At 47.0% G+C, this 23,050-nt stretch overlaps 5 protein-coding genes across 5 annotated transcripts; 3 read left to right on the top strand and 2 right to left on the bottom strand.

Moving 5' to 3' along the window:
- Positions 1-3,800: 3,800 nt before the first annotated feature.
- On the bottom strand, positions 3,801-4,540 carry EDB82DRAFT_519111 (uncharacterized protein; the record flags this gene model as incomplete). The annotated part of the gene is made up of 2 exons (XM_065609057.1): positions 3,801-3,988; positions 4,399-4,540. 2 exons carry the CDS (start codon positions 4,538-4,540, stop codon positions 3,801-3,803), a joined length of 330 nt encoding a protein of 109 aa, XP_065465279.1.
- A 4,402-nt stretch (positions 4,541-8,942) lies between these two features.
- EDB82DRAFT_4909 (Adenylosuccinate synthetase) lies at positions 8,943-11,810 on the bottom strand. Its single transcript, XM_065608380.1, has 22 exons — positions 11,655-11,810; positions 11,578-11,588; positions 11,466-11,522; positions 11,386-11,414; positions 11,307-11,327; positions 11,213-11,251; positions 11,123-11,158; positions 10,923-11,065; positions 10,807-10,865; positions 10,640-10,743; positions 10,450-10,582; positions 10,364-10,398; positions 10,213-10,310; positions 10,059-10,107; positions 9,971-10,007; positions 9,885-9,919; positions 9,823-9,827; positions 9,697-9,758; positions 9,559-9,627; positions 9,362-9,502; positions 9,282-9,308; positions 8,943-9,227 (listed from the first exon to the last, which is right to left on the bottom strand). Exons 1-22 carry the CDS (start codon positions 11,686-11,688, stop codon positions 9,177-9,179), a joined length of 1,275 nt encoding a protein of 424 aa, XP_065465278.1. The 5' UTR covers positions 11,689-11,810; the 3' UTR covers positions 8,943-9,176.
- Positions 11,811-16,979: 5,169 nt separating this feature from the next.
- Positions 16,980-17,387, top strand: EDB82DRAFT_519109 (uncharacterized protein; the record flags this gene model as incomplete). Its single annotated transcript, XM_025732232.2, has 2 exons — positions 16,980-17,254; positions 17,321-17,387. 2 exons carry the CDS (start codon positions 16,980-16,982, stop codon positions 17,385-17,387), a joined length of 342 nt encoding a protein of 113 aa, XP_025591178.2.
- Positions 17,388-21,167: 3,780 nt separating this feature from the next.
- On the top strand, positions 21,168-21,507 carry EDB82DRAFT_519107 (uncharacterized protein; the record flags this gene model as incomplete). The annotated part of the gene is made up of 2 exons (XM_025732234.1): positions 21,168-21,370; positions 21,423-21,507. The coding sequence occupies 2 exons, from the start codon at positions 21,168-21,170 to the stop codon at positions 21,505-21,507; spliced, it is 288 nt and encodes a 95-aa protein (XP_025591180.1).
- Positions 21,508-22,010: 503 nt separating this feature from the next.
- Positions 22,011-22,940, top strand: EDB82DRAFT_570235 (uncharacterized protein; the record flags this gene model as incomplete). Its single annotated transcript, XM_025732235.2, has 2 exons — positions 22,011-22,318; positions 22,370-22,940. 2 exons carry the CDS (start codon positions 22,011-22,013, stop codon positions 22,716-22,718), a joined length of 657 nt encoding a protein of 218 aa, XP_025591181.1. The 3' UTR covers positions 22,719-22,940.
- Between the last annotated feature and the right edge of the window lie 110 nt (positions 22,941-23,050).

Below are 23,050 nucleotides of genomic sequence, written 5' to 3'. Positions count from 1 at the left end.
AGGAGATATATCAATCTTGATGTGGCTGAGATTACCAGAGGACGATTCGTCCCCCAATGACAACAACACCCAACTCCAAGGCATTTTCGGGGCAGGTGTAATCAACAGCGAATGGTAAGACCTAGGCTCCTCTGTTGAAAAGCCTTCTTGCTATCCAGATACGTTCTTTCGGTGTAACACGAGTGCCAGCTTATACTGGGATCCCTTTTTGAACATCCACAGCAATTGAAGAGTCAACAAGTCTTCGTCTTCGTCTCCAACGAGGTCTTCGATTTCAACCGAGTTTCGGTCTCTTTCATTCCGTTAACCTTACATTTCATGATCAATATATCTGTTGCTTCTCCTCTTCGCCGATTCCAAGTAGTATTATGATCGTGAGGTCGCGGCCGTAAGTATGCAAGAGCAGCACAATTGTGTCAGTTGTGATGCCTGATTGGACGATACTTTTCGCAAACTCATGCACATTCATCCGCTCGATGACACGGCCCGGGGCGTAGACTCCATCTCATGACTGGTGTTGATATCCATATCATGATCGATGGCGTTATTTGCATCCAGGCGGCTTTGCAACCTTCAACAATAATGTCAAGGAACCTGCCGGTACTTTCGTGGTCAGGAAGAAACCATTTCGGGGACTGGTCTGCTGTGTCTTCATGAACTAGCCCAAGGCACCTGTCAACATCAACGTGCGGTTGTAGTCCGAGTGGAAGAGACCTCTGTTGAGCTTGGATTTTTGGATTCTTTGTATTATGGCCTTCATCGACGATCAGTACCGGGATCTGCTTTGCCACAGCCGTTTATAAAGGACACTGCGAATAATGCTGGAAGAGATTATGACTTGTGGGTTGTAATAGCTTCAGACTCTTCTAGTCCGTTGAGTTCGACGGTCCATAGGTAGCGCCCACGACATATCTATTGCGTATGTAGGCTTCCTCTAACACGACGTGTAGAACCGCTCAAATGCACTGACGTCCACAACCAGAACATTTTTGGGATGTGTTGTGGCTCGTTTTAGCAGAGCACGCATACATAAGCAGGTGTTTGGCTGCCGTGGAAAGGACGTCACTGCATCATGTTTTTCTCGTCCATCATGACCGGTGTGGTAATAAAGATCATTGTCGAGTCAGTGACATCTGCCGTAAATAATTGTCGCATTTGTCGGTATTGAAGCGCAGATGTTATGAGGTCCGTATATCCTCAGGATTTCATAGAGAATTTTGCCCGGGAGGAAGATGCCATGTGCAACGAAATACCAAGAGCCCCAATCTCTGAGAGGCTTGCGTGTCCTTCGGCGTTGTCGTATCAAGATGAGAGAGTGATATCTTGAGCAACACTTGATTGACGCGAGGACATGACAACGAGGTTTATTGAGGAAGGCTCAAATGGACAAGGGATACCTGTTGTGCCAACGCTTGACTTCCCTTTGATTGAACCCGTGCATCTGGAGTGCGAGGCCTTTGAGAACAGTTCCCTTTGCTGTACTGGGTCCCAGTTGAAGTAAATGGATGATTCATTGCGTACTTTGGAGGCAGTGTGATCACTCGCTTTAGGCAGCAATTAGTTCCTGAAAGAGTCGGCGGAATAGCTATCCCTTCTAAGTCTGAACTTAGGGTTTTGACGCTGATTTATCGTAGAAGAGGTCACTGAAATGGTCAGGTGAGGTGAAAAAGCCAACGCCTGGTAGTAGCATCATCTGGCCCACAAGGTCGGTGGATTGACCATACGCTTGATCCGAAGGGGTCCAATTCGCTGCTGGGACCATTTACGCGGAGGGTATCCAGGGAGATAGTAGCCGTCGTTTAGGCAAAAGTATCTGGTGTTCTGATCGAGACCGGCCTGCGTTTTTGAGGAATCGACATGGTGAAGATAGTAGGACTCTGGCGAGGAGATGCCATGAGGTTACGAATCTACACAGAGCGAGTAGATTCAGGCCCAGTGGTTTTGGTTGAGGATTTGGTCTGCTTGGTCTTCTGTGTGGCATAGTACAATGAGTCCTTGTACTTGGCGATGTACGTCTCATCAACAATCCAGAACTAGAAGTAGAATTCATGCAGCCTGCTGTGGTTGGGCAGGTACTCCACGAAGTTTCCATCAACACGCCCGTTCCCGATGTCGAAGGTGACCTCGTTGTCTTGGATCACTTTGGGGCTGTCGCTTGGGGTGCTTGCCATCTGCGTGCGTGTTGATGAAGGATAACTTCGGCTTCACCAATTTTACCAATAGAGTGTCTCTATTGGTAAAGGTATAGATAGATGACGTCTCTAGTCATACATTTGAATCCAGGTTGTATGGAACTACAGCCCAAGGTTGTAAAGGAAATGTCGCGAATGGATACGCCATGGGGGCTTGCTGGGTGGTACCCTCCAGGCTCGTCGGTGGTTTGCCTGGAAGGCAATGGCAGTAGTATGGTCGAATCTCAATTCTGTCCTGTACGGCCCACGTAGTTCACGACAGGCATGTCGAGGAAACCGATTCACGTTACATTCCCACAGTGCTTGTCCTTGAGGAACTCCTGTACGGTAGCTTGCTAACGAGTATCAAGCAAAAAAGACTCCCATTCGTCCAAATGACCTAGACTTTTCCAGGAGATAATTCTTGGGGAAAACATCAGGCCCAACCCAAGCCTACTTCTCCCAGACTTGGGCGAGAAATAGCTGTATTTCGGCAGCAGTAGACCTAGGATTGGCTGGGGGTCGAATAGTCGCGTTACGACCTATGAGCAGATTTTATTGAAAGAAGGAGGATAAGGAAATCGATTGGCGGTGGCCTAAAGTCGAGAGAGAAAAGACATTGTCGAGAAAGTTGGGTGAAGGAGGAAGAGATATCACTGAGAAAGGAAAGCTGAAATACATCAGGCCATCAGGTGCGAGATAGGTCAGGTCGGTCTAGAAGAGCTGATACATCAAGCAGTAGTTGTCTTCAAAGGTTGCAAATGCTAGGGCAGGCATCTCCCTGGTGGGTTGTGGAACCCATCGATAACGTTGTTGTAAAGGATGTGTTTCGAACTTTCTGAAGACCCCATAATGCTGAAACTGCGAAAAGCCATTCGACGGTTCAGAGCGAGTAAATGAGTCAAGAGTGAACTCTGCAGCGCCATAGGAGTACTAAGTCACTACGACCTTGTATTTACATAGATCTGTAGGGCTTAGAGCCTCCGCGAGAAGGCAGATCGATGGCATCTAGTCCTGATATCTGTTAGAACTGGTACTTCCAAGGCATAATATGACATACATACCCGAAGAAGGTGTCACTCAGCCATCTTCTGGCGGCAACACAAAATAGGAGCGGCAATGAAACAAGGTCCTTTAATGCTGTATACATCTTGGGCCAGGTGGACGTGATGGTGGGTATGCTTGTTACCATAGCGGTCTGCAAAGGAAAGACTTCCAGCACAATGGTCAAATGTAAATGTGGCCAGATCGACCAGTTAGGTACGCACTCGTGGATTCTTCGGTTCAAGCCCATTAGCGCCTTGAGAATATTTCTCTTGTCGAGGCTGAGCCTTATGGTCTTGCCCCCGAATGAATACTTGGTGCCAAAGAAGATGCCGAGGTTGAAGTCGACTGAAAGAACCAGAAGTGCGGGAGTCTTGGTTAGATAGACGGAAATGGCCAAGAGGGCCGGCAAGATAAAAACCACACCAAATAGCACAAAAGGTAACAATAGTACTGGTGGAAACGACTTCATTGTTGGAACCATTCGAGTCCTGAGTAGGAGCGACGTGTATCATGGACATGTTCGCCTTTGCCTCGTCGTGTGCCTGTCTGATGGAGGTGACGGACACCATTGGGACCTAACGCTCAGCAGACTACATGCTCTGCCCAACACTCGATGATGACCATTTTGCGATGCTTGGAGTAAACAGCATCAAAGGCTGTGACTCCTGTGTTGTAGTCATATGTCGAAATAGTGTCGTCTCGTTTCTGACTGTAATAGGGGGCCGAGATAATTGTGCCAAATGCGAGGTCATCTTTGTGGTACTTCTTGTCTGTGTGGCTTATAGTGTGGCACTCTTCTGCTCATGTATCGGAATCGCTTGAAATTTGTGACGGTGGCGGCATGTCGGGCACCTGTTTTGACTCCTGTCATACACATATTCTTCAAAGCTGTGGTGCCTGAGTCTCACCACATAGGAAAGGCCAAAGATATGCCTGCCTATACGGGAGAATGTAGGCCACGTAGGCGATACCAGTTTCATCTTTAGGGAGCTCGCACTCACTGAGTCCGTCCGTAGTCATCTCCTCATAGTACATCCTACAATTCCGTTTTCGCCGCTTCAAAGCTGAGGAATCCCGCTCAAGGATTTCTAGGAGATATGGGAAATACGTCTCTGTAATGGACTACATTGTGCCGTGCATGCTCAGGGTCCATAGGAGGTGATGTGACTCCCATGCGTACAGTGGCGTGTCGAGACTGTGCATACAGGCGAAAGCGTAGCGGGAGCGGGAGCGACAGCGTAGAGTGGCTCGTACCCCAGGCCAGACATCAGCTCATAAGGCAGCACTCTGCGATACTTTGTTATGACTGGCGGACCAGTCATTGTTGGAAAGCGCACAGATTGCAGAAAGCTGGTGCAGCAGCACGCCACCAGAAGGCGTTGTGAACATTACCCTCACATCTGCACAGCGTGGAAATGGTATGTAAGAAGACAAGGCCATTTCGAATTCGGTCTCGTCTGCTGGAAATCCCAGTCTCACGACTTTATTTCCAGTAAGGGAAGCCCTGCGTGATGGGCCAGACCCTGTTCAGAGTGAAATTGCGTAAATTGGGAGGCTCTAGGTGCAGCGACAATCCCGCGAAGGTGTGGGTGGCGACCGAAGAGGCAGGACGCAGTCGCAAAAAGATTCTCAGCGTCAGCAATGTCGAATTTTGTATTGATGCCTTCGCGATGTTCGTTCTTTCTCTCATACTCGAACTCGAGTTTGCGTTAGAACATTTCAACGGCGTGTAAGGAGATGGGTGTCTTCCTCGTGCTCATCTCGTTGCTTCGAATAGAAACTCCCTAGCAGCTTCATGTCTTGTGCCGGAATGTGAAAACGAGAGATAGCGCGTTGACTCAAAGATGCTCTTCAGAAATAGTGACAGCTGCTCCATTGACGTCGACGCATTTGAAGATGGCACGGCCCCGTCCCCGCGTGATGTGGTAGCCTTGAATGGAAACGATTCGTTCTGCTGTAGGAAAGCAGGTTAGCTCTAGCTCTAGCTCTACAAACATTGACCATGTAAGGGTAGGAGGGGTGGCTCTTTGAGGGAGGGACTTACAGTTCGTACATCGCATGGATTGGTGATTTCCAGTCTGCGTTGATCTTTGTTGGAAGCCGGTCACTGGCTCTGCTCAGAAATGGCGACACTCAATAGTCGAGGCATTCTGTTCTGGGTATAACCATACTCGCACCAAGCGACGGTCAAAGGCAACGGCCATACAAAAACTCTGGTGGTGAAGGCACCGCCAACCTCTTTCTCTAGATGTATCCTCGTCTGGGCGATGCGATAAATGTTGAGTACCTGCCCCTGCCGAACATGATCAAGGGCGCCATACTGCAAGTCTGCTCAGAATGTCGATCATCATTGCATGGGATGCCACTTGGGGGGTCTTTGTACATCCAAGCCCGCACCACAAATTAGGCATGATGGCCATACCAAGCTTCAGGGCGCAAGTCGGGTCCTTGTCCGGCCGTCTTGTCTGTGGCTCTTGCCTTCCTACCCGAAGGCTGCAGCGAATGCCGCTGGCTAATGGGAGTAATAGCTGACAACAATGGAGAGAGAGTGTGTATAAGATTAGGTAAAGGAGTAGACTGGGGATGTATTTGTGTGGATGGATGATAATCCAGTTGGGTTATGGAGGCAGTTGCTGACGATTATACAAGGGAAAAGACCGGTCGGCTGAAATGAAGAAGTAAAATGAGAATGTAAGTACTTGTAGATACTTGGTCAGGTCAATCCACTTGGATTCTCGAGATAGCGGCTGGTAGTAGTGATGATGGTGATGGAAGGAATGATCGATTGAATGGATAGAGTAAAATGGGAATGCACCCACATGTAGATATCTGGTGATAATCCAGGTGGGAGTGGAAGACTGTAGTGTTGATGCAAGGTGGAGGGTCTAGTGAAGTTCGTCGATTCACCGCAGTGGAACATTCCCAAACACCGCGCACTGGTGCATGGGATAAACCAACCTCTATATAGAATTGGCAATGTTGTAGACTGTTCAAAATCACTTACTTCAGAGATCCGGACCCTTCGAGAGTTTGTCGATAGTCTTGACGGTATACCCATGTACTCCACGACCGAGTGTCGATGAGACGAAGATAGGGCTACCATGAAGCCAGGTATGATGTCTTTTGCCCGCGGTTGGCAAGGGAAAAGGTGTGACATTGCTCCAGGCTTGGGTGATGGACGTGTATGTTCTCGACGGCGTTGCCTCTTAGGTATGTCGCTGTAAATGAGAGTGTACTCAACCTCGCTAACTCATACCCGCCATCCGACGATGAGGATGGAAGCGCTTAATAAGCGAGCGAAGGGTTCGTGACATCGGTAGATGAGGTGCTTTGGGTGCGTTGTCGGAGATTACGCCAAGGAGAGGAAAGATTCTGTCAAGTCCCATTAGGGAGTGATAGAAGGAGAAGATTGGATGTAGGAACTCAACTTAGCTGTCAATGGACGACTCGTAAGAAGATCGGAGTCGCTATGTTGACAGATTGATGATAAGTAATGACACAATGAGCCATGACGACCAAAGACTCGCTCTCAGAAGGGAAGCTGTGTCATGGATACCAGAGTTGTTGATATGGTAGTGTGATGTATAAAGATACGAAGAAGGAGGGAATTAATCCCAAGAATCAATAGTATAAGATGTTGTGATGTGATGTAATGTGAAGAGATGAGAAACGATGGAAACCTGTCGGGGAGGATAGGGGATTTATACCCGAATTGGACATTCTTTCGCTCCAAGAAATGCAATATCCTTTGCATCATCTGGAATATGATTTTTCTTGTTCTGCTTGATTGGAAGATGTATGCGACGACTTCATCAGGCATACATCGCAGGAATCCGGAGATTGTGCGAGGCACACGGCGTCGATTGTCCCGCAGCAAGCACTGAGCCATCGCAATTCCCTGATGAATCAGCTGTTCCGATACGTCCGTGATAGAAAACAGACTGTTGAGTGTCACAGTCGGAGTCACCGCAGATTGAATCCGACGGAAGTTGGTGAAAATTTGACGGTGTTTCTTTCTGCCTGACACTTGGGCATCTATCATGAAGCAAGCTTCCGAGCAAAGAGGGGTCAAGCATTCAAGTATCTCGTCACCGACAATCTGAGAAGAGGCCTTGGTGTTTCTTGCGGGGATGAGGAGTCGGTTGGAAACTCTGAAAGTACGGCGTCTTTGCCAGTCGGGGAGTGGTGATAATGGCATTTGTCGACTGACTGAGGTTTTGTAAACTGAGTAAATACTGGCGATGCTGCGATTTGTGAAGTCTCGCTATACAACCCCGTATCATCAATTGTTCTGGTGATGTTTCCATCTTCGCTGGACATCCAAGTGCGGCACGGGGCTGCAAGTGACCGATCCGTAGGTATCTGACCGCAACCTATAGCCTGTTAGACTGCTTCAATACCATTGCTGCACGGATACCCACTCTAGCCTCTGTTGCAAACCGCTTCTGCCCCGTTGCTTCATCGACACGGATCGCTTCAAAAGCTCCGTGCCAATGGATTTTCGCGCATTGTGTACAAGACGCGAGTCAATGTAATTCACTGAGTCATCTTGTAGTGCTGTGCAATGTGATGTCAGAAACAAGCACAAGATAGTCCAGCGTATTGATGTGAGGAAGAAAGGCTGGTAGTTCGACAGATGATCTAATCAGGCATATCATGTGGAATGATCGGTTGGATGTTCTGAATGTTCATGGGAAAGGCCCACGGTAGAATTCTGAGGAGTCACGTTGATCTGCCACCTTGGGGTGGCCCAAACAACATGCGACGCAACGTCAATGAATAGAGCTGTTGTCGCGCCATCTCGCTCTCCTGGTAAGCGGTTCGATGAGTTTGATCTTGGCTTGGTGATTTGCATGGATGAGTCTGGGATTTGGTGTTGACATCAGCCTGGTGTTGCGCCGTGATAAAATTCACAAAATTCATTTCTGGTGAGAGATATGCATGAACATGCCAATATGCTCGTCGTTGTATTCACAAGCGCCATGCCACAGGCATGTACCTAACTCCGATGTCCAATAACGGTACTGGACGGACTGTGTAGGGACGATATCCTCAATCGGCTGCCCGACCCCAGTACAGGACATAATCTCAGAACCTCCGCGTCCGTCCTGTCGCGCATTTCCGTAGGCAGTCTCAAGTTGGGGGCCAATCCCGCGTCTCCCTCTGCCAGCTTCCACCTCTGCTCTGTTCGGCTCTACTTTTTCCGAAAGGCGTCTTGATGTCGTAGTCGCCGGTACTCGCTGCTACCTGTCGCCGCGCGCAGGATTATTTGCCATCGCATCTTTTCTTCCTTGACGATGCGGGCGTCGTCAATCAACGCCTTGCGCGATGGAGCCGATGTGAGGTTGTCCGGGGTTGTTAGTGAATTTACAGGGATCAGGCAGTGCGAAACTGGGGAAATGACTGCCGTTCTACAACTCAGCTCAACCTCAAAATGATCAACACTTATGACGTCGTTTTTCGATATTCGGTCTGAGATGAGGCGAGACATAGCATCACGTCACATCGCTTCAAGTTTATTCTTCATTTGGTCGGTGCATACCCTATACACTGAATCAATTGCGCGGAGTATTTACGTCACACACTACGCGTTGGGCATTCCCGTCCAGTGGTGATCATGTAGCCAGTATTTGAATTGGAATAAGAGATAGCAGGCAGACTCAATAATTTTGTCAAAAAGTAGTGTGCAGTAAAAGTGAAGTTCAATTAGACATGTCAGTGACCCATGATGGATCAGCGACATGACACACTTACGAACAGCCCCTGTTTGGACTGACATGCACCATGTCCGTTACACCATAATTGAACCCTAATTACTTCTCATTAGGGAACCTGCGCGACTGTAGATTACCCTCCATCTTCCAGCATAGCGTCGTGTGACAATTGGTCTTTAAAATTGGTGTTCTAACCATCATAGCGACACACAACTCGTCGCTGGTATGGCGTCCACCGCCGGACTTATTTCTTGATCATACTCGTTCGGTCAGGGCCAGTGCCAATCCATTTTACCTATGAATGTCAGTATATCGAAATAGTCAAAAAAAAAGTAAATTATAATCTTACCTTGACTCCAATGAAGTTTTCGATGAACTGGCGAAATAGTTATTAATACAGTCCCCGAATAATAATATCACGATTCTTACCTCGACATAGTCTTGCGCCTGCTTGGGAAGATCACTGAAGGTCTTCACGTTCGTGGTCGGTGTATTCCACCCCGGCATCTCATGATAAACAACTTGAGCTCGATCGAGAGCATCAAGATCCGCAGGGTACGAAGCCAACTCCTACAAAATTAGTTAGTATCTGCTGGCACCTCTATAGGACACATCTAATAACTTACCTCGCCAGATTCAGGGTCCTTGTACGCCACAGCGATCTTGATCGTCTCGAATGTATCCAACACGTCCAGCTTTAAAGGGAAAGGGAGTCAGCCACTGTCCAATTAAAAGCGCGAATAAAATTAGAGATTCTCGGTTACCTTGGTTAAGTTGAGTGCTGTATAATAATTGATGGCCATGCTATATCGAAGCACAACCAGGTCTGTAAGATTTATGTTAGCAAAACTGGAAAAATATATTAGACTGCAATAAGCGATTTGAAGTACCGAGCCTATCTGAGTTAGCTGGGACTTTCTTGTTACATGTCTCAAATATCTGAGGAACTTACCAACCACAACGACGTCGTCGACCAGTGGATGTTCCCTTGACACAGTTAGCACTGGTATAATAAGTTCAAAGGAGAGGAAAAAGTACCCATTCTCTGCCCACTTCCTGAAGTTTCGTGCCAACTCTGTTATGTATAGTTAGCAACTAAACACATTGTGTAAGCTGAATAACTAACTCTTCGAGGTCTTCAGTCTTGAAGCTGCCCATGCCAACTCGGGTTGTATCTATTTCTTGTTAGTATAGGAAACAAATAGGTGAAAAAGCCACCAGTGGCTGAAACTGGTTGGAATGATGTTGCTTTCAGCCAGCTGAATGTGTGTTGAGCTTACAGGCTTTGACCACCCCGATCACTTCAGTGAGGCTGCGGGGATTGAGGTGCAACCCGCCAATAATGCCTGCCACGGATGTGGTAGAACTTGTCACATATCTTGTTCACTGTTAATGGCTGACATCTGGTTGATATATGTTGAGAACACATACGGATATGATCCAACGTCGAGATCTAGCATCAAGGCCTTCCACCGAAAAGATCAGCGCGGTACTTCGATAAAGAAGAGAGCTCTTACGTTGGCACCCTCCACAAGGATCTTCATGTTGTTCTCTTGGGCAGACTGCATGAAGGGTACGGCATCGATGGCGAATTTGGCGAGCTTCGGGCGGTATTCTCGAAAACGGGCGATTTCGTCCTCAACGTCATATCTGGATTGACAATAGCATCAGAATGGGCGGTATAATCTGCAATGAGCTGGCTCTTACTTCAGTAGGTCCCCATATCTCTTGGCGTAGCCTGATGCAAGTCGTCGAAGTTTTGACTCAAACAGCTCCTCGTTGAAGATCTCTGCTAATCGAATGCCACTTCGCTATTAAGCACATTTTAGCGTTGTTCCATCGTCGCTTCGTCGTCGCTTCGGTGGAGTTCTTACTGCAGCCTTTGTACTGTAACATGGGCCAATGCCACGACCGGTGGTTCCAATCTTGTTCTCTAGAATGCGATATTAGAAGCTGCTGGAGGTGCGTACTTGGATGACTAGCTACTTACTTCCAAGCTCAACCTCTTCAAGGCCATCGACAGCAAGGTGAAGGTCCAGGTTGATATGAACTCGGTCCGAGACGAGAATGCGATCGTAAACGTTGGGGAGGCCTTTGTCATCAAGTTCCTTGAGCTCCTTGAAGAATGATGGGCTAAAGGAAGTCAACTTGCCGATCGATAGAATGGGACCAGGGGTCGCAGTCACTCACACATGGAAAACAACACCTGAACCAATCAAGTTCGTGCTAAAAATGAGGGATCAGTCCTGCAAAGCCAAAGGAATGAATCGAATTAATTACCAGTTCGGGTTGATGAGACCAGAAGGAAGAAGGTGGAAACTAAGCGAGTAAGTACTCTCTCCCGTAACTCTGACGGTGCGATATGACTGCATACCTGTACGACACACCCTGGGTACTGTTCTAGAGTGAGCAAGACCACTCTAATACGCCTACACATATCCGTCTCGACTTACACAATTTGATGCCCTGCATTGTGACCTCCCTACATCTTCGTCTTAGTATGTATTTTCTACGCGGATCGGATCGTCCTTACGGCGGCTCGAGCACAGAGTTGCGCATCAGTAGCAAGAATGTCGGTCAGTTTTCCTTTCTGTCGGCCACGCTCGTCAGAAGAAGTTCAATATTGCGTATGGAGGCAGACAAACCCCTTCATCTCCTAGAAAGCAGATTCACGTTAGTACATATCCATGCCCCATTGCAGCGATGACAGGGCTGTAATTACCCCATTGGGAGCCGAGAATCACAGTGACCGGCATGTTTCAAGATTCGAGAAGGTGTCGCAACAGAGGACAGCACAATTGCGATGAGAGAAGACGGAGCTCTTGCACGATGGGGAAAACTTTCCATGTGCGCGGGGCTACGCGGGGTTACCTACCTTACATAAGGTACAAGCCACACAGTAATGTTGGACCTGTTGGCCTGATATGGGCCTGAGGCATCAGGCCCACGCAGAGCCTTGTGATCTCACACCAACCTTTAATCACCTCAACGTACCCTAGACTCAGCTCACCCAAAGCTAACTCTCACCATTGTTGATCTTATTGTCTGCAGAGACGATCAACATCCCAGCAGCAAAGCTGAAGAGAATTTTCTGAACCCCGGACCTGAATGAACATGGGCTCATCCTTTGTGGCAACGTAAGCAAAGAACCCTTTCCAACATTGCATTGCCTGCATGATAGACCTCAATTACGTCGTTGTTGTGTAAGCCCGCCAAGCTATCACGATGCAATGCTGGGTTTCAATCAATACTGCAAAGACAATTGAATGCAATGCAAGGCAAAATAAGTCGAGAACCGTTGCACACGCCCCCCTTCCTCTCTTCTGCACAAGAGTCCAAGATCTCGGAACCGATTGCGAGATTGATCCAGGGCAACATGACATCATATTGGAGGGGCAGATTTTGACAGACAGACCGTTAATCCCGGAACGGGAGTATCTCGCCGCGTAATGGGAAAACCGGTTATTGTTTCTACAGTTTCTTTTTAATTCTTTCCTTTGTATCCCTTGTAGTGATGACGAACATTAAAGAAACAAAAGAAGTGGACCAAAGGAAGCATGTTTTAGTCAATAGAAACACCGTTGATGCCTTTGTGACGTCGTTGAGAGGCGAAACCTTTTTGCCCTGACATGCATGCCTAGAACCAATCAACATCTAAGGACGAAGAGAAAAATGAATGACAAGACTTGACGCCTTGCAGCGTCTTTGTTCTAAGCCTTGCAACACCCACTGACAGTAACTTTTCTGCCCGTTGACATCTTGTGCAGATCTTGGTAGACAGGCACAGGAACATTCCGTCCTTCAGCTCTTCCCAACGGTTCTGCAGGTGGCCTTTAGACTCAACGGAGCGAAAGCGAAAGGCCCCATCTCTCGCTTGCTTTCCCCAGAATTCCACTTATCACTGTGCGATTAACTGAGGAGCATTTAAAAAAAAAATTCTCTTCCCGGTCCGAGTGGTGGTGGTTCAAAGAAGGATTTTTTCTACACAACCCGGCCGGATAACGGGAGCCAGGCGGCCAACCCACACAAAGCCGGGCCGAAGCCGGAGCGGGGGAAAGAGGAACAAAGGATGATAGTTCGGCGCTTGGCATTTTTGCGGGGGGCGTGATTTAAATTGATTGCCAGTGATAAAAGAGTCATTTATTCACTGTAAATGAATCAGACAGAGTTACAGTAGCAATAAGAAAGGGTTGTTGGCAGAGTCGGTGAGCGACAGTTACAGCACATCATGTCGTCGACACCGCCTTGCTAGGTGTTCTTGACATGTTCTGGCGCCGTGCCCTCGTGGCTGACGCGAGACGACAAGGCTACTGTGCCAAGAAGGGGGTGTAGCGATTCATTCAGAAAAAGTACGGGGTAAATTATTGCACTGTACAGTACGAACTGACTCAAAGCTTTGCTCAGTGGCGGAATAAACTCCAATTGTTTCTGAAAATTCTGATAAACGTCTCCTTTTTTCCTTTTTTGCGCAATGAATGAGTCAAGCTAGAAGAGAAGAAAACTTTGACAAGCCTGACAAGTTTGTTCCTTCTCAGCAACTCCCATGGTGCTGTGCTAGTTTCAGCTCCTGTCGATAGTTTTTGTCAGGTATGTCTAGGAGGAATAAACTTTTCAATACTTTCAACGGCTGAAGTCGAGGCTCGTTTAACATATCATGGAGCCGACCCTAGGCCTTTTGCCTATCCTGGTCCAACATTCCGGACAGAGTTCCTAAAGATTACGTTTAAAGAAGCGCGGCTCCGGGATTTTCGGTACGCTCCTCCAGGGTTCCAGGATTGGAAGAGGCTAGGGTTGGATGTTCCCGCGGGCGGAAAGGATTGAAAGGCTGATTTTGAGAAACCCCTGTAAGCTGACCCCAGATTGCCCTTTATAGAACAACTTACAGCCGCACAGTTTAAAGCCTCGGCTTTATTACAGTAAAGCTATCAGGTCATGGTTGACGATAAAGTAATCGATATTGAATCATGTCAAACTCTCTTTTGCTCTCTGACTCTCGTATTAAAACATCACCGCTGTTTTCACCGTTTCACCACAATACTCCTTGTGGCGTGAAGCTCTAGTCAGTATGTCCAGCTTGGAATAAACACCGATCTTAACTTGGCGGGTTTCAGCATGTGACGAACCATCTCGTCCGCAAAGCAACCCCAACCCCCATCTTATTTTGTATCTTCCCCGCCTTTTCCAAATCCTGTTGCTTTTGTTTTTTCCCCAGGCATCAAAAATCGAGGCACATGCGCGCTTGTCAAATCATGGGGTTTGATCAACGGCTACCTAGCCCACTGTCTCAGATTCTACCTTGTGTGTGTCAAAAGATGCAGGTGATTTACTTTCTGAGCCTCACAGTCTCCACGATATGATGGACAGTTTACATGCTATCATATACTGTTCGCACATGCGTCTGTCTGATCCATCCATCCATCTTTTGAAGATCAGGGTCCAGAGCGCTTGCGGCGGCGCAAAGAGTTCCTATCTGAGAAACAAACACAACACATTTCTATCAACTCAGCCAGCCTGCCGTCAGCTGCGCATAATATAATGATAATTGCGGCAATATGCTCGCACCGCACCGTCCGTAGTTACCGTTCCCGTTGGAGGTAGTCATCGTCAGCGGTGCAGTCGCAGTCAGCAGATGTGGACATAAACCTGTTCCCGCCCTTTGTCATTTTTTTGCCATGTGGCCTTTTTAACGCGTACTTCGGGTATCTTAGAGGCATCTTATCATCATCCTTCCACAGCGCACGCGCGGGGAAATGGTTCGCATAATTGTAGATAGCTTCGGCTCAAATAGGTAGTTCGATTGAACCTGTTAATGCAAGCAACATCGCTGCACTGTACCACTGCTTATCCACACTCCCCCCTCTTTTTTGCGTCTCCCCTGTCAGATCCCATCCTTTATTCAACAAGGCCCGCGGAGCCTCTCTCCACTGCCTTGCCTTTGCCTTGCGTCTGTGAATGCCTGCTTCCCCGCAATCAGGCCCATCACCTAATGCATCTTATACGTGGTAAAGTCTGGCTTGGCCAGCGTGGCATATCAAATAACATATCGCAGAATACATACCACCAAGAATGAGAGACATAAAGCTGTTGTTCAAGTGAGGCCTGCTGCTGCCTACATATGTATTTGCATGCTCATTTGTTCCAATAGTCTCACGCAAGGCGGTAATAGTACCACTGCGGCTGGGCTAGGCTGAGCCTTTGCCTTGCTAGGCAACATCTAATACCCATTTTCAACCACAAAAACAAATATCGCAAATGCCTCTTTTGCATGCACAGTGTCTGATAAATCTCACTCATCATCAAAGTTTGGATGCGACACGGGACGAAGGACGATATAAGCCCAGAATAATCCCACGACGTAATCGTACCATCGACTCATGGAAAGGCCCGAGCTTTGATGATAAGGGGAAGCGAAAAGACCCAGCCTCACTTTTATTTTTATCGTCTCTCTTGGCCGGTTCCCCAGCATCGTATAAGTAAAGATGAATCGATCAGTTCACCTTTGACCGAGGCGGATCCGCGGCCCACAACATGTTTTCTCACCTGTCTGTTTTGTTCTCCCAAGACAAGATCATCACAAATGTCTAAAAACACTTTCAAATAAATACCAAGATCAAGAAATAGATATTCCCACTTTCTCCATTTAGCAAACACTGCCAAGTCTTTGATCCCCCAACAATGCGCTTTTAATGACTTGTCTTTGTTTTTGTCTCACCTTTCCAAATTAGATGCCAACTCGTATCTAACAAAAGACACCGTATTTTTCTCCGCCATGACACATTCAGTACGGGGTATCACACGAAATAATTAGACAAGAAAATAAAAATTATCTAGTTCATCCCTTGGATACGCACTGATCTCCCTCCCTTGACTCTTAAAAAGAATAAAAGAAGCAAAAAAAGGGCTCAAATTAGTCTACAGATCCATTCAGTTCATCCACTCATAACAAAGACCGTCCATCCATCTTGACTCCAACACGACGGATTCAACCCCCCAACACAAAAAAGACAACCCGAAATGTTCCTCTGTCAAAGTTTTCTACCACATGGGAGTGTGAGTGGTGTGAGCGACAAAAGATGAGTCAACAAATAGCAACAACAAAACAATTCCCTCACGATTCAACATGTTGGCCGATTTTCGGCACCCCCGAATAGCTTCTGTTTTTGACATTTCTTTTATCAGTGGAATGCTAGTTCTAGGGCATTCGTTATCCCAGAGCCCTCACGCTCATCCCCGCAAAATACGCTGTAGGAATGAATGGATCCCCCCGGTCATTGTCATGTTCTGGCCCAGGCCTCAAAAATTAAAAAAGGAGACTCTAAAAGACCAGGGACGAGATTCTGGTTTCTTGGCTAAATCCACCCCCAAAGTTCTTCTACTGTGCGCCCGAATCAACGGGATGCCTTGTTTGGTCTTGAGTGTTAATTGCCACTGTGGATAGGGGATTGATGACCCTTAGACGACCTTCTGAGAAATCATTATCGTCAGTGACGACCACAGTGCGGCTCAAGCTCATCTCCCCCACGCCCTTTTGAGCGTCGGTCGCGCTGGGCTGGCCCTGTCCTTGCCACGCCCCCCCCTACCGAGCCAAGACCCGCCACACCTCCACCTTGATTCACCTGAGGCTCCAGTTAATTACACTCCCCACTCCTCTCAAACTGTCAGTACAGCCTCTGCCAGTGTCTATATCCATCAGCCTTCCCCCCGAAATCCCCTTCCTGGGGTTTCTCTCTTTTTACATTTTATATACACAACACAACACGAGATATAATCGTCACAGCCTTGGACTCAGCCTTTTCATACATCATTTTCGAGCTGGACCTCTTTTACTACTATTGCTTGACGCAGTAACAACAAATCACATCACACCGTCTATCCCTTTGTGTAGAGTTCCACCTTCTTTGTTTACCAGGGCGTGTCCACATTCCATTCCCTCCACAGTAAAACAAAGTCCTTCACAACAACAACAAAACACAAATAAATATCCCGACAGTCCCGCTCAAAGAAGAAAAAAACCAACCTCTTCTTTTTACACAATCAAACAGTCATCATGAGTCACTCAACCGAAACTTACTACTACTACGTCCCCAATCTTCAGGCTCTCGACCCCACAGCCCGCGAAGTCGACCCTTCAGCTTACGCCTGGGTTCAGCCCACCATCATTGAGGATGAGGATCTTACCTTTGGCGGAAAGTCTCTGAGCGCTTGGTACGAGGAGGATCGTCGCCGCCACAGCAGTGGCAGCAACAGCAGCGATGAGGAAGAGCGCCGCGGTCGAGAGCGCGTGCGAAGAAACTACTCTCGCTCTAGCAAGTCGCACAAGAAGTAAATGCGCTTGCGCATAAGACATTCAAGAAAGCGGTCACCGACAAACCATGATACCCCCTTTAGACCAAACAACCTCGACACCTCACCGCCGCAACATCTTGACTCGCCTCTACCTACTACTACTACCTGAAATCTCGCCATCATATCAAGCTCTCGACACGTCCACAAATGAAACGACTATAGAACACTCCAGAATATTCCCCCACAACTTTACTTTTCCACGTCACGCATCGCCACCAAACCCTCTCGCTTACCAACCTGTACAACCTCCTTTCGCTCTCACCTCTCCGGGCATGCTTCTACGACCAACCTCTCCAGCATTCAGCATATTAGCATTTCAGGAACTTTTCCCCAACAGAAAGGGAAATTTGCATTTTAGACCTGCTTTCACTGCACAAGCCTCTTCCTTGCCAATGGCGTTGTATTTTATCATTATTCTTGTACTTGTCTTTTTGTTTTTATAACTCTGCATGCATTCGGGATACCCCATGTTGGATTCGTTGCGTTACTATAGTCCGCGCCTGAGGCCGGACGAAGAAAGGGAAAGGAAAGGATAACGGGAATTATCTTGAGTCGACTCTTCGTATTCTTGTCGGAAGATATGGATGGTTAATGATTGGGATGGCAGACCACTCGAGGTAGCATAGCACCCACACTGAATGGCAGAAATACCATAAGTTTAACACTATAATATGTTGCCCCAAAACACGTGAATATCTGCAGTCAAAGTCGGTACATCTCCAACGTTGCAGTACTTGATAGTTCGCATCATGCCCTCTCTGGCATATGATCCACACATGAGGTCACGCACATCTGGCAAAGCCACGTGCAATCTCTCTCTGCATGTTACAAAAGGTGCATATTACAAGAATCCGACGTTTCAATCTCGATCAGAATCCGAGTCAGGTTTTGAACAATCCCATACATGTTAAATGACGTCGTCGAATGTCACAGCCTGCAAGACCACGGTTTCGGATAACCTTTTACAGAGAATGAAACTTGATAGGTTCGTTGCAGTAAACAAGACAGAGTGACGGACCACCTCCGTATGTTTTGAGTCGTTCATCAACGTGCGGGGTTAATTTGAAGATCACACATGCATTTGATGATGGCACTTTTTCCACAAAAGCTTGTTTGGAGATGAGGGTTTTTTATTGTTCAGGTGAAGAATTTTGTTAAATATTGTTAGGTTGTGTTTACCTTTTTATCTTGACGCGTTGTTATGCGGTTTGATGATCAACATACGCACATGTGAAGATCGACTTGGGGTGTTTGTAGACAAGAGTGGTGATCCTTGCATGCTGCACTTAATTAATCTTTCGCGAGTATGATGCAAATATGCGACATAAACTTGTGGTTCGAGATGAGGTCATTCATCATAACTAATTACCGAGTCTACCGTATTCTTGGTGTTAATGGGAGAGATATCTAGTGATCGTCGTCCCACTTGGCACTACCGACTCCTCGGGTCTTGCATACCTACCGCGTAGGCTACTAGCGAAATCTAGATCTTCTGTCTATGGATGACAGCGCTGATCAAAAAGCGAGGCGATGGGTCTCGAACAGCAGCTGAAACAAATGATTTATGGAAAGGTTCCGCCCACAACAAAGATTCCCTTGAGGTGATTCACTCCTTAGGGTAACAGAAAAGTTGGCTGCTAGAAGTATAAAAGACGAAATTAGTAGGGCAGTTTATGCTATTCGGGCCATGGTTTTATGTCATTTATTTTTGCATCTAAAGACATAGAAGGCCAACGCTTCTGCTACGCGCCAGATTATCTCGCTCCTTCCTTTGCACCGTGTTATGATATGGGACTTTTACGATGACTGCCTACATCCGTTTTCTTCTCTTACATTGTTCAACTTACAAAAGCCATATCATACTTTAATACAGTTACTATAGTTACTTACACTCGCTTTCCAACATGTCAAACAACAAGACGAAGCATCGTAACACAGTCACCAAACATCGGAGCGACGACGACAAAAAGGGCAAGGCCAAGGCCGAATCTATAGAACTGACCCCAGAGCTTATCAAGGACGATCACAGTGATGAAAGTCACCCACTCAGCGTTCCAAGCAATGACGAAAGTGATACCGAAGAATTCCAAGAATTAACCCCCCAGCTCCTCGAAGCCATGAGGGAAGCGGAACAATACTATGCAGACGACGAATCAGAATCGATACCGCGTGGACAGGTCATTGACCATTTCGACCTAGACTTAACTAGATGGCAAGATGACGTTGCGAGAAGATACGGACTAGTCGATAACTCCGAATATGATGTTTCAATGGTCGACAATGAGGTTTTGACGGTCTACGATGAAGTTTCGAAGGTCAAAATCATGGACCCTGTGAGTTTATTTTCTGAACGCGTAATGGGCTAAGTTTTAATCCATGTAGCAAATTTGTATCGACTAGGAGAACGCAAGAAATGACTGCATCAACAGCTTGCAGGCTCTTGCTCGGAACACAGAGAGACTTTGCCAGAGCGAAGAGACTTACGTTTCCGGACAAAGGAGACAAGTCGGAGAAGCCCTTGTTGAGGTCTACGATGCAGTGGCCGAGATGACAAGAGATCTTGGAATCGTGTGGTACGTCTGCATCCATCCATGTTACATCAGATACTGACGACTCTAGGGATTGGTAAGTCGAGAACGACAGGTAATTCTCGGGCGTTGTTCTCTGGTCACTGGGAATCATGAATACTACATTTAAGAGGTAGTTCTAGCGTTTGCGAATGAAGAATGGTTTACTTGTTAACCTGCACCTTAATCCGTGATGTACTTGCTGGTATCCATACTTTGATTCCATTAAACTACTTAATCTAGAGTCTGCACTGCATCCTAAAGCTTAGTCCATTAGTTTTGACTCTAGTCCAAGTAGCATAAAATGACTTACTAATTTCATCCCTTGGGCCGGGTAAGAACACTTCGTAGTAATTCTTGCCGCAATTATTGACCTGTTCCATTCGATCCATTCGTCCCATTTACTCCGTCGACTCCGTTCGTACCATTCGCTCCCTAGTTTGTACGGAAGAGGAACTCACGTTGTCGGTTTTGAACTACAAACGGATGTTTAAAGTGAAGATGCCCTAGTTTTCGATAGACCTTCACCGCTGACCGCACGTCCGATATTATCGTCTGACGTTATTTCGTGAACGGTCTCTCTAGCCACTTTGGTCAACACGAGAAAAAAGGTCTTGCAAGACACCGAGGTGGCAGATCTGCCAGACAATGTGGTAAGACCGACACATAGCACAGATCATCTTCTATTCCTATCGATGAAGATGGTCGCCACAAAAGACAGCGCAATGAACTAAAATCTTCTCCCTTCCCTAGCGACGAAGAAGGCAGCGGTGATCAAAAATCTACCTGATACCTCCACAGATTACATATATCGGCCTGGCAGTGAGCAGTGTCGCCATCGTAAGCTCTGGCACTCTCTGTCAGTATCATGGATGGCACTTTGAAAGGATAGGGGAAGTAAGTCATGTGGTGAAGAACTTTACTTTGTCTCCCTGAATATTTAAATTTGAGTTTCTTATCAGTGAGTGATTCCCCATGACTGAAACTGCAAGCCTTGACCCCCGTAGCAGAGAGTTGTATTCCTTCAAGGGCTGACTGCTGTCTTGCGTTTGTTGCACGTTCTCTCAATCTAAAAGGGCCTGGGCTTTAGAAATGGAATACCTGAGCGATGCATTAGGGTCCACGATAAAGGTTAACCAGAGTCCATTGCCTAGTTATCTCATACAATAACCTTCCCATTAAAGTTAGTATAGCATAAAAATGATGGAGTTTGCTTCACCTGGAACGTATATGAAGAAGCGCTTTTCTACTGACAGAATAATCAGCATCTATCCCCAACACACACACACATCGACAAACAAGATACCCACAATCGATACAAGATGTTCAGCGGCGGCCCCAGAACTGATAATCAGTTTTATATCATGCTTGCGTGTGGTTCGATAGCCGCTATTTCTCTATTTGTCGGTACAATTTACTTCGGTAATATGATGTTCGGCCCTCCAGAGCCCCCTATGGACGAAGACACCTCAGCGCCCTATATCGAAGGAGACCCTCCAGTGCCCCATCCGTATCGGCGTAGCATGTAAGTCTTGCTGCAGCTCAAGAAACGATGAATTCACTAACACTTCGCAAAGTCTGGACACGATCATCCCCCCTGTTCCTACAATTTCAACATTCAAGAATGGCGCTCAAGGACGAAGAACTAAGTTCATAGGGTAGATGTTTGATAGTACCAACTTACTTTGTCTCGTTGCATATTTTAATTTGAGTGTCTTTTCAGTGAATAATGGCTCTGGCGCTCTAGTATCTGTAGATGTCCTTGATCGCTGTCGTCCCTGTGACTAAACCTGTAAGCCTCGACCTCTAGGACAGAGGGTTATATTCTTCCTAGTAAGGACTGATTGCTGCCTTCTTTCTCCTATATTTTGTCTCAATCCAACAGTGACCGTATTCTAAAAATGCAATGGCCAGGTCATGATGTATTAGGGTTCATATTAAATGTTTACTACAGTCCTTTGCCTGAGTGATGGCAGATAAGGAAAGTTATTTTATATCAACAACCCAACAACTTGTTATCGAAGTTCACACGAAACTACTAAAACAAAGTTTATATCACTTAATGAAAGTATATAAAGAAGATCTTTTCTCCTGGCAGAATAATTGGTATCGATCGATCCCAACACACACTCATCAACGAACAGATACCCCCTAATCGACATAAGATGACCGACGGACCTGAGGATCCCCCTCCTGAGGAGGCACCTGAGGAGACACCCGATGAGGCGCCCGAGGAGCCGCCTGAGGGGAGTCCCTGTTTAGGAATAATTTTAGCCATCATTGGTGTTCTTATCTTTCCTATTGCCGCGGTAACTTGGGTAACGTGGCCGCGGGTTCCGATAATATTAGGGTTGCAACCCAACCCTCATGACGACGGCACTATCGACCCTGCAAAACGCGTGCCAGAAGGATATTTAGAAGATGGTATAGGCTTTGCTGAATACCAGAGTAAAGTTATATATGGGCGTAGCATGTAAGTCTTGGTGCAACTCAAGAAATGATGGATTTACTGACTGTCGCAAAGCCCGACCACGACACGGGAGGTTATACCCTCTGTTCCTACCGTTTCAACATTCACGAACGACGCTCCATGCAATCGAGGAGCTGTAGCAGACGGCGAAACACAGAAATTCCTCCCCCTCTGCACATTCTCTTGCGCACACGGATACTGTCCTTCACCATGCATTTGCACAGGCTACGGCAAGGAATCTCCCCTCCCTCCCGAAACAGGTGTTCAGGCTTGTCGTATCCAGGGCACAGAGAAAGAAAATGACATGTTGTGCGCGTTTGCTTGTGCCCACGGTTATTGCCCATCAGAATCATGCACAACAGGATGCGAAGAGACGAATGGAAAGATGAACAAACTAGAGTAGCGGCATCTAAAAACGCCTTGCCGAATCTGCCTTGAACTTTACCCAAAAAGAGCATGTTGCATTTCAAGCGCGCCACGAAGTTGATGGAGCAGGGTTGTAAGTGGTTACAGATTTGCGGCTGAGGACCCTTGTGCATGCCCGTTGAGGGGTTGAAAGAATAGATGCAGCATCAAGATATGATTAATTAATCTTTCACCAATTAAGTCTCGGGATCACGCTGATTGACAGGGGAATAGATAGATAATAAAGTGCCAAGAGGGGAACTTGTTCCTCTCCCGTCTTGTCATTTTCTTGGTTTCCCCCGCTTCTATTTCCTGTGTAAGTCAAGTCAA

This window comes from Fusarium venenatum (genome assembly GCF_020744135.1).
Source record: "Fusarium venenatum strain MPI-CAGE-CH-0201 chromosome Unknown EDB82scaffold_1, whole genome shotgun sequence".
Classification (NCBI taxonomy): domain Eukaryota; kingdom Fungi; phylum Ascomycota; class Sordariomycetes; order Hypocreales; family Nectriaceae; genus Fusarium; species Fusarium venenatum.
The sequence above is the reverse complement of the archived record's forward strand: the minus strand, read 5'-3'. Positions and strand labels throughout refer to the sequence as shown.